General features: G+C 36.8%; 1 protein-coding gene and 1 pseudogene across 1 annotated transcript; both read right to left on the reverse strand.

The window, feature by feature from the left end:
- Positions 1 to 15: 15 nt before the first annotated feature.
- Positions 16 to 1,855, reverse strand: LOC145768178 (uncharacterized). Its single transcript, XM_082579654.1, has 3 exons — positions 1,689 to 1,855; positions 1,259 to 1,504; positions 16 to 491 (listed from the first exon to the last, which is right to left on the reverse strand). The coding sequence occupies exons 1-3, from the start codon at positions 1,807 to 1,809 to the stop codon at positions 244 to 246; spliced, it is 615 nt and encodes a 204-aa protein (XP_082435780.1). The 5' UTR covers positions 1,810 to 1,855; the 3' UTR covers positions 16 to 243.
- On the reverse strand, positions 1,839 to 3,461 carry LOC145768177 (14-3-3 protein beta/alpha-1 pseudogene; annotated as a pseudogene).
- Positions 3,462 to 11,396: the final 7,935 nt, after the last annotated feature.

Here is an 11,396-nt window from a genome sequence, read left to right on the forward strand (position 1 = left end):
CATAAAGCAACCTAATATTCCCATACAAAGTTATTACATGAAGTTATTTTTTTCACAAAGTTATTACAGCTCAGCTTTAATAATCATTTCAATAAAAAAAAGACCATACGAAACTGGCAATGACACTGCTCTGAAAATAAAATCCAAAATTCGAAATATGACTAACAAGCATGGTTGAAGACCTCACACAAAAACGAGCAGATAGCACACGATTTTATATTCTGGAAATAAAACCCCATAAATTTAAATCAACTTTTTAATTGCAATTGCAGAGTCTGAACAAGCCTTTATAGCGTCGCATATAGCTTTAATCTCGTCTGGTTTATCGCACGGAATCAACTGGTTCGATAGCATTTCAATTTTTGCTTTCACTCTCATATAAGATGAGATCAATTGAATGTTATCTGTTGGTAAGTTCATGGTTTGAGGAGTAACAACTGTGCAATGGGCAGCAGGCGATGTTTGTTGCACAGGTGTGGTTTGTTCTCTTTCTGCAAGATAAAAGAACAGCTTAGTTCGCACAAAACAAAAGTATTTCCAAGCTTACATTGTAATTCCACAAAAGGTTAATTTTAAAGCAGGTTTTCGTACTTGTTTGAGTCGGCGCAACACTAAGTCAATTTCTAAAGTTCTGTGGACCGCACAAGCCAAAACCAAAAAAAAAAAAAAAAGCCAAAACCAGTTTAAAAAATATCAGAGGCAGAAGCGGATCCGGTACTCAAGTTTCGTTTTTGTACAGTAACTTACAACACTTTTTTCAATTTCAAAAAAAAATTCAGAATTTTTATTTGTACAGTACACTTGTTTCGAATAAGTCTGACGAAGTCACACCGCTTAAAAAAATTTTCAACATTTTTTTAGTTAAATCACTCAATTCTAAGGCAAAGGGTGTTGGTTCAGGAAAGACGCTGGAACCCCTATTTTAAAAGCATATTTGACAGGAGTAACGACACATCGGAGTAGTTCCACCCAAAGAAGTGGTCCCCTATTGTAATCACGGACCCATTTCAAAGAATTATTTATCAAGCCTATAATCCTTAGTTTTCTTTAAAATACTGTATATGAATTTTAGTATGGTACTTTATCTCAAAACAACGCATTCAAGAATCCACTAATCAGAGCCCAGATTGAAAACCACTGTTACAGTAAGCTGGGACCGACACACCTAGTCCCAAGAGTCGCGTTTATAGCTTTAAGGGCTGGTTTAAATATTCAGTCGCTATTTAAGCTAGGTAAAGATTATAACATTATGTGTTACCTGTCGCAATGGCAGTGTGCGTGATAGTAGTTCTACTGTTCGTTAAAAAGTCATCTTGAGTATCAGCATGTCGACGCTGGTGCTGCTCCAATACAGAAGCGGCTGCGGCCTCTGCACTTATAGCAGGGTCATCTTTTGATGTCTCTGACTGCAGTTCATTGCAGGCAACACAGTAATATTGATTGTTTCTATCTTGTAGCAAGATTGTGCTGCACTCTCCACATAGTTGGTCCAGCATTCTATAACCTTTGAGAAAAGTGCTCTGTTATCCACAAGTTGTAATGGGTAACACCAATCTCACCACAACATGCCAACGTATTTCTGGCCACTAAAAAGTAAGTTTTTACGCCAAGAAACCAAAGGAAAGTTCAACGTAAAGTTAGCATTGTTTCTCAGCAATTACTTATACAGATATTTGCTAGTTCAAAACCTTTGAGCATGTATTCTCCCATTAAACGGCTTATTTGATTATTTCTTTCTCTTCGTGCTTCTATAACCTTCAATTCCGCTTCATTTGGTGGCTTCCAGTCATTCATATTGTGTTCAGCCATTTCTCAAATTCTATGAATTTTATCACACCCTGACAAAAATGATATACCAAACCGCTCAGTATGAAAAATAATCTTGGAAGTAAGTAAAGAGTAGATATAGTGTTAAAATATTTTCGTATATATAAATATTCACAGGTCAGATATAATAGTACAGTGCTAAACAGTTAAACACATTGAAACGTCAAAATAGGTATCATACAAAAACATAAAAGGTATAGATATTCAGAAAGCACTAAATATACAAGATATATATATATAACAAACGCTACTAAATTGTAGTTCACCAGTAGGCTATGTGTTGTGTTCTTCATAAACATCAAAAATGATCTGCAGACAACAAACATGCAATAGGTACAGAATTGACAATCGCTTATTTAAAATAAAAAATTTATGCAAAATAATTTATGTTAAGCAGTATAACAAATTTAAGTAGAACAATGCACAGCACCTTGCTTGAAAAGTTATATATTTAAAATATTCATTAGAAGTTGCTTCATATCTATAAAGTAAGTTTGAAAATGCACTGACATTGACACAGGTGCACTGATACTTTTATTTACCGGTACCACTGTGATAGTTTGTCATTAGCACTGCAAACTGTTCCTAGTTAAACTGATCATTTTCGTATGGAACTAAACTGTTGGAGTGTAGCTTTTTGAGCAATAAAAAAATGAAGATAGAACACAAGTAAATTTGATTCAATACATTCCCTGCACCATGCAGATTAATTATTATTTTGAAACATTTTTTTGTTCTCAAATAAAAAATTTTCATTGGATGAATGTTTGCAACTCAACACATTTCCCGTTAAGGAGAAATGGCATGGTATAACAGTGTACAAGTTGCTTTCTATTCTGTAATGGGTTCTACAGAATCTTCATCGTCTGAATGTTCAATTTTAGCCTGCATAGCAGATCCCCACAATGTAAGGTTATCTCGTATCAGCTGCATGATCAAAGTAGAATCTTTGTATGAATCTTCTTTCAACCTGTCAACATGAGAAATTGCATCATCAAACGCTGTCTTGGCAAGGCTGCAAGCCTTTCTTTCACTGTTTTTGATTTCATAAAGGAAAACTGCATAGTTCAAAGCCAAACCAAGTCTTATGGGATGCACAGGCAGCATTTTGTCACATAAGCCCAGTGCTGTGTTGTAAGCTTTATTTCCAGTTGTGACAAGTTTCCTTCTTTTTTCAGGGATGGATGCAACCTCACACAGATATCTATAATAATCACCTTTCATCTTATTGTAAAACACTTGACTGTCTGTGTCAGATGCAGACTTAAGCAAAAAATTATCAAGTAATTGGATGATTTCCATACAAACTTTGTCAAGTTCAGCTTCAATTTTTTCTCGGTACAGCTTCACAATGTGAACCTTTGATTCTCTCTTCATCTCAGCTTTTTGTTCCACACTGGAAATCACTCTCCAAGATTGACGTCGTGCACCAGCCACATGTTTGTATGCAGTAGAAAGTAGATTTCGTTCGTCATTGTTTAACTCACCCCCTGCCTCTACAACCCTCTTCATCACAGATATCATTTCTTCATAGCGTTGTGCATGCTCTGATATTTTCGCTTTTCCAATCAGAGCATCACGAGAGGACATCACGGTTAATTTTTACTTGTAACAAAACAGAAACCTACACAGGAAACTTCTGCAAAATCAATTTTAACTCACTTTAATGAATACTGTAGAAGTGTAGTATGTCATATTCTTGACAGAGCAATTTAGGTACCATTTTTCACAGTATATTAAGTGCTATTAAAATGCAGTCATTTATGCATTAAGAAACAACACAATAATAAGTAAAAAAAAGCAAAGTAAAAATGTAGCTTACTTGCAAATAATACCAAATGGCATTTATTCGTCAGAAATGTTGCCTTGTGAATCTAACACTAACCTATACTAACATATATAATTTGGTAGTCTCAAGACAAAGTAATAAATCTCTTGATCAACAATTAAACCATTAAAGAAAAAGTATTATAATATATATATAAAAAAAGAATCAACATCTAGTGTGAAACAAAATGTTTTAGCTGTGGCAATCACTTTTGGGTCATGCTTTTTTTTAAATCTAGGATCTAGATGGTATACATTTGTTGCAAAGTCAACTCAAGATGTCACAATAATGTTATTTAATTAACTAAACTAATATACAATATATAGGCAATCTTCAAAAGCAATTGCTTTGATAATACAGGGTGGAGAATCTGAGTTGCAATAAAACAAGAATTATGTCAAGTCAATAGCTATGATTTTTACAAGCAAACTCCATATTGTCTTTAGAGTAGTTTGTTTGATTTTGTTGGTGAAATACAATTACAAACATCACTCGCAAGCACTAATATGAAAAATTAAGTTCAAAATGAAGCGTAGCAGAAAAATTACTTACAAATCAAAACACATCAAGAAACAAGAAATTCAACTCCATTTCATTCAACATCACTTAAAGTATGTCCAAATTTAAGTTTTAAGACCCAAAAATGCTTTAGGTATGATGTTTTTTGAAGTTTAGTGATAAATGGTAGCCACAAGAAATTATGAAACTGACGATGCACTAGCAAGTGCGAAATATATTTTCTGTTACATCTACTGACAACTGATCCCTGTTGCCTTAGCAATTGAGGTTTTAGCTTTATACATTATATATTTAGACTTTTTTTCCAGTGCATTCACATCAGTGAAATGTGTAGAAATGTTGGCAGTTGAATGTCCATTGTCCAGATACCAAACCTTAAAGCTGTCTTGTGAAATTTTTCCGACCTAACAACTTTGTTACTATCTATAGAAAAACGTAACAAATTAATACACCAACAGAGTGTTATTTTGTTCTATGACATTTGTTCTTCCAAACCAAATCTCATGACTGTTTTTACCAGTCAGTGGTTAATGTTGGGTTACAGTCTATCATTGTTTGATTTGATCTTTATCCTCAGACTGGGAAAACTTCTTCGCTTTATCCTGGCAGTTTCGCATACTTGTAGAGGCTTTGAACCATGATGCAGGCCTGGTCAAAAAGATTAACAAAGAGGAGTTTCCGATAGTTGTCGTCGAGGAATTATTCTATACACTAGGTGCCACTGAATGGATAGCAGTCCTGAAATGCATTGCTCAAGCACACGCATCGAGAGTCGAACCAGCACCACTTGATCTTGAGTCGAGTGCAAGACCAGTAAACCATTGAGCCAATGGATCAGATCTACGGTACATCAGCTGCTACTAAACAATAAATGCTAATATATAGTACTACAAAAAGTGCTCAATGCCAAGCAGAGCAAATTACTCCAAGTTCAGTTAGTATTTTCTAATAGGCTGCAGGCCTTAAAACTCGTGTTTTTGTCCGGCAGCCATCGTGGCCTACCGAGAGCTCCTTCTCGGCGGCCAAATCTGCGTGCTTGGAGGCCAAAATAACGATAGCACAAGTAAATAGAATTAAACTTGCAACAATGCCAAAATGATCACTTAGTGACTAGTGTTATTGAAGTCTGGGCGTCCTGCTATAGAATCGTTGTAACACGCAATAACTGCTTTATCGGGATTGTAATCCGGTATTGCGGGACCATCTAACGACACTAAATTGTTTCAACTGCATACCGCCTTTCATAAAACCTGACCATTTATACCGTTATGATGTCACCATTTAGGGTGTGAACTGTGAAGTCACTAACCCACAGCCGAAACATTTCTCAACTCTGAAGACACGTGTTTTCCCCTCGGATGTCAACTAACCTTCCCAGACAACAAAATCCGTCATTTTTACATTGATTCTATGTTTGCAGTGGATAAATCAGGGTAAAAATGACGAATTTTGTTGTCTGGGTAATTCTCCTTTTTAACAACGATTTCCGACAACATTGAATCAACATAAAAACAACAATATTGCCAGCCAAAGTAAATTAGCACTTCGGATTAACACTTTGTTAAAATAAAAGCAGGGAATTACAAACAAGACTTATAGCGGGTGATCGTAGCTGGATATTTTCGATACAATATCAAATGTTTCCGCACAATCCACAATCATTTTATTGCGAAATTAAATAATTAGCTGAAGAAATCGGCGGCCAAACTGGCCGACTGAGGAGGTAGCACCGGCGGTCATTCAAGCACTACTTAGCGGCCATGTCCGCGATGGCCGCCGGCTGCTTTAAGGCTTGGGCTGTGGCTATATTTATACTGAGTCTGGGTTTTTTTTTTCGCTGAGACTTTTCGGTCATTTGTCCGAAATGACTTGAAAAAATTCGGTCATTTTTTATTTATTTCGGTCATTTTTTCTGATGAAAATATTTCCTTTGAAGTAGCTGATACAAACGAAAATTTGCACTTCCTGACTAGCTACAACATTAAGTTTCGCTGAGAAACGTTGTCGTGTTTTATCTGAGAAAAGTTAGAACAGACAAACGTTACTTTCAGTCTTCGAAATTAACATATTTTTATTTTTGCAAAAACATTGTCAAGGTCAAACGGCAAAAGTTGAAATTGCCTCGGCAATTGCATGTGAACGTTTATTACGAAAAAATTGTACCAAAACATGTAAAGCGAAAAGCAAAATATATACTAGTAGGGGCATGAGACCAGAGGGGGGGGGTACCCAAAAAATAGTATATCCAATTTTATTTTGATAGATATACTAAATCTAGGCTGTATACCAAATTTTAGGTCAAAATATTGAAAAACCATTCATTAGGGGCAAAAAATGTGATTTTTGACCCCAGCGAGGGAATTTTTTTCATAAAAATTAATTTTGGATATAAAATCTGACACAGTTGAGGGAATCAGTTGATTTAAAAGTGTATTCCTACTCATTTTTCAGCAATGAATCCATTTTTGGTGGTTAAAATCATCTATCTCATGTAGAAAGTGGCCAAAACTTGAATTTTCTTCCAAAAATACTGAAAAAATACCCCTCGAAAAAAAATTATTGTAAAAAATTTTCTTGCTGTGCCCCCCACATCCCAATTCCAGTATTTTAAGCCCTCGTGTGGGATGGTCAGAATAAATGCAAACATTTTGGTGCAAGAAAAAGTGAAAAAGCTCTTGAAATGGCCAAATGGTGCCATTTATGGTATTATATACATGCGAGAATTTGAAAATTTGCTTCATTACATAGTACATAATTAACTCACATAATATATATGTACACAGTATATTGAGCACAAGGATAGGCTATAGTCAGTGTTGTGTCCCAGGGGTGAATGTTCTTCCCCAATGCATGTGGAAATTCAAAGGTTTGTATTTGACTCTTTCTTTGTTTGTTTATTATATTGGTGGGGGGAGATTGAGAGATTAGCAGGGGATTATATCAGGTGTTTTGAGAAGAATATTCACCTCTAATGTGTCCCAATATTTCTATGTTGCCATAATGATTGTTTATGCATATCAGAATTATGTTCATATTTACTGATATTTAGATCAGCAATTGTGCATGATATTGATACACTTAGAAGGTAGGTTTTGCTTTGTTGAATAGAGCTTCGATTTCTTTGGTATTTTTCAAACATAATTTGTTTGTTCTACCAAAGTCCCACTTTCCTGTAATAATAAGCCTTTTTCCATTTTCATTTGTAAGGATCTGTTCTACATCAACTTTGTCATCAACTAGTTTTTCTGCATGTACCCAGTAAACATTCTTTTCAGAGTCCTTTCTTACAAGATGTTCAATACTATAATCTTTGGCTGAAAGCATCTCCTTGAAGTATCCAATATACCAAACTACAGTATCTCGTTCCACCATAATGTAGCGCAAAGTTCATTGGCCTCAAAAAGAGAAATAGGAGCAGGTTGGTTCGAGATTATTGCCAATGCGTCTTCATTGGTAGGCAATGCTACATGAGCAGATGATATTGCTGTGCCATAGGAACCGCCTAACAGTATGCATAAATTTTCCACCTTTTCTTCAATTGAGATTCTACTTTGGCGGTATAATTCTGGATTAGATGCTCGTTCATGAGGATGAGTGTGAATAAAGAATGCTAGTGCAGTGCATACAATTGATTTAGTATTGTCTGGATGTTGTTGGAGCACAGCTAACAACTCATCTTTGGTTGTGCATGGACCATTCCAGCTCTTGCATGAAGTGAGAAAAAACAAAAGCACACTGATCACATCACAAAACTTCTCACTTCCTTTTTTCACTTCTCACTTCCACTTTTTGGGTACCCCCCCCTCTGGTCTCACGCCCCTAATACTAGAGTAGTCTATCACGACCGCACTGTTTGATTTATTGTGATGTAATAATACCAAAAACTAGCGATAAAGCGAGCAACGCGATACGCACGCTGTTAAGTAATAAACGTTATATAACTGACGGGGGGAAAGTAAGTTAATTTTGGGTTGATTCAATGTTCGAGGCAACACAAATCGATTTAATTTTCCCGGCTGGTTATATTGCGTAACAACAGTATCCAATAAGAAATTTACGTTTGTTTTACATTAATTCGACATCTAGTGGCGTTGAATTATCATAAAATAACGTTAATTGCTCAACCAGGTACCAGTAACAAATTAATAGCTTCCTGCGAAAAGATTGCCTCGATTTACGTTTACACTAACATAATTTCGGCACAATTGAGATACTGCGAGCAACACAAAGTCGCGAGGCGCGATAAGGAGTAGATGCTTAGACTAATTTGACGTCTACCATCGTTGAATCAATGCAAATAGGATGATATTTTTATGAAAGATTCAATTCTCTCAGCTGGGCACGTGTCTAAGCGCCGGCGAAGTAGGAAGTAACCCAAATAAAACATCCAGCAATAGTAAGAGTGTGGTGTAGTCCAAGAAAATTATTTTTTTGTAATCTTTTGGTCCTTTCAAGCGCTCCTGTGGCCTCAGCATTTTTACTGCCAACGCTAACGCATCTGCGTCGGCAATCACCTCGGCAAATGCCGATTGCCCACGCTAATTTCGAAGACTGACTTCTGTATTTGTATTTGCGTATCACATATAATAAGACATTGGATCAACGTTTAAACACTAAGTCTACGTCTTGTATTTCCGATTGACAAGAAATCGTACAGTGGCGCAAGAAGCTTCTTTGCAATCACTGAAATCGATTTGAGCGCGTACGTATTTTTTCGGACATTTTGACCGAATTGACTATATTTTTTTCGGACATTTTGCTAAAAAATCGGTCAATGACCGATAAATGACCGAAAAAAAAAACCCAGTACTGAGTGTAATGGTAGCCACTTTAACAAGTCGAAATTCTGCCACTAAACTTGACTAGAATGAAACCGTCAACCAATCATAAGCTACGATTTAAATGACATAAAAAACGGCGAAAAGAAGATGATAGAAAGCAAATTAAGTGATGGATTTTTTGTCAGCTGGTTGGCTTAGGGGTTAGGGCTAGAAAGTAGTCATTTCATTGACGCGGGTTCGATTTCCACCACTGCTATTGCTCTTTTTCTTCTGTAATTACCAAATAAAGTTCAAAACAAGCATTAACTCTCTGGATGAGTGCTAGAAGGGTCACAATTGGACGGTAGCCTCTTATAATATGCTCTGATTGGTTGGCGGTTGCATTGTAGTCATTCGCAGTGGCAGAATTTCGACTTGTTAAAGTGGCTACCGAGTGTAATAATAGCCTCAATAGTTTTGCCAGATAAGGAATTCTGCCCTAATTTGAGAAAATTGAAAGCTGTTGAAAACAAAAACTTGAATTTTGGAAATTTATTTTAGTCCTGGGCAAAGATCAAAACCCTAATCTTATTCCTAACTCTAACCCTTCCTAACTTTAATCCTAACTCTGGCAACACCTGATTGTAACCATGGCATTAAGTGTGGAAAAATAGCCACTTCCTTTCTAATAACCTCTACTACAGCCTGTTTCACCCTTACTGGGGATCATCAGAAGGTCTTTGTGTAACTTTCTGGTTTTTCTCTGTAATTTAACTGATCAGTTAAGCAATTCACCACTGTTGCCTATAAACTTTGTTTTTAACTTATTTTTAAAACAAATTGCAGTCAACCACAATAAATCAACAATCAAGCTGAAATGCTGAATCAATTTAGTACGGTACCGTAGCCTTCGGTACCTACTGTTCGTGTTTTTTTGAATAGGCGTCTTAAATTCAATGTTGCCAGAATATTTTTTTAAATTTAACGACTAAGATCTTTCATTTCGGTGCAAGCTCGAAAACATACTAAATTTTGCTAAAAATATCCACAAACCAAGATTTTGTAAAATGGAAGTTCAAAATTAAACGTAGCGAAACAATACCAATAAAAACAAAAAGAAATTATTGTCAATTCGTAGAGACCTGTGGGCGTATCAAATTTTAATTGCTTACAACTTTCTCTAAGATAGGCTACTTTCTTCATATCATTTGATCATTTGTGTTTTTCAAAGAATTCAAAGCTCATGTGTTTGTGAAAAAAACTTAGGCTAATTGATAAATCGTTTTACTGTATGATATATTCGGTAGCTCAGTCAGGCCCGGATTTAGGGGGAGCAGAGGTTGCAGGTGCCCCGGGCCCCCCGACTTTTAAAGGGTACCCCTACGTGGAAAAAATGTAATTTTGTGTTATTTTTTTTTTCTTTCAGCCTTTGAAGTTTCCGATAAATGCTATGCAGTACTGGATTAATGCTACTGTAGACGTAGAGGCGGATTTTCGCGCCATAGGCGCAAAACTTTTTTTGCACGGGGGCCGCCCGATTTAAAAGTGCCCCGGGCCTTCCATCAGCTAAATCCGGCCCTGAGCTCAGTGGTAAAGTGCCCGACTCAAGATTACGCGGCATTGTTTGGCTCTTTGAGTGTGCGCTTGAGCAACGTGTTTCAGGTCTACTCTCCATTCAGCGGCACCTAGTGGATGGACAACAATATTTTGACAGGAAAGTTTACTCGGTCTATCTTGATAACCAACCCAGCCTCAAAAGCCTCTAGTCTACAAGTGGGCTATTAAAAACTACCATGAATCTTTGCAGGCCGATGATAAAGATTCAAAACCAACTAACCAAATAGCAGTGTTGTACGTTGACGCCGTCAATTTGACGGCGTTAACTTTTTGTTGAAGCTGAGGCTAGCGCCGTCTGTTTCTTTTTAGTTGACGGAAGTGATAGCGTCGTCAACTATTTTGCCGATTTTAAGCGTCAAGCGCTATGCGTCATTTTTTTGTTCTGATGGAAAATCTCGTTTCACAATAAGAGTTTCACAATGTATTCTGGCCAGCGCGACTCATCCGAATTACCGACTTTTGCGTTGGTTGGAATAGCTACCTGGAATATAATCGGAAGAAGTTCGCCAAATGGGGATCAATCATATCGTGATCAGTATCGAGAACGAGGGATCAGAGAGAGAAATCGAAAAATCAATGAATGTCATTGCGGAAGTTGAAGATACTCAGGGGCGCCGGAAGCGGGGGGGGGGGCAGGGGGCGGATGCCCCCCCTGCCCTCAGTTTTTCTATGGAGGGGCAGGGGGGGCAATGGTGCTCTTTTAATGTCATGTAAACTACTGCACATTTTGCAATATAACAATTTCTGCTATTCGCTTTTAGCCTAACTATAATCTCTCATTTTTGCCTCAAAATAATATTTACGCACAAAATTTTGCAAAACAGTACAGGCCTTAAAACTTGTTT

The sequence above is a fragment of the Aplidium turbinatum genome, chromosome 4, assembly GCF_918807975.1.
Source record: "Aplidium turbinatum chromosome 4, kaAplTurb1.1, whole genome shotgun sequence".
NCBI classification, from domain to species: domain Eukaryota; kingdom Metazoa; phylum Chordata; class Ascidiacea; order Aplousobranchia; family Polyclinidae; genus Aplidium; species Aplidium turbinatum.

Bases quoted from the DNA above. Each gene is read 5' to 3' on its own strand.
- LOC145768178 (XM_082579654.1), bottom strand. From the start codon at position 1,809: ATGGCTGAACACAATATGAATGACTGGAAGCCACCAAATGAAGCGGAA. The intron at 1,505-1,688 runs GTTTTGAACTAG...CTTTTCTCAAAG, and splicing joins GGGAGAATACATGCTCAAAG to GTTATAGAATGCTGGACCAA. The intron at 492-1,258 runs GTAACACATAAT...TTTATCTTGCAG, and splicing joins GCACACTGCCATTGCGACAG to AAAGAGAACAAACCACACCT.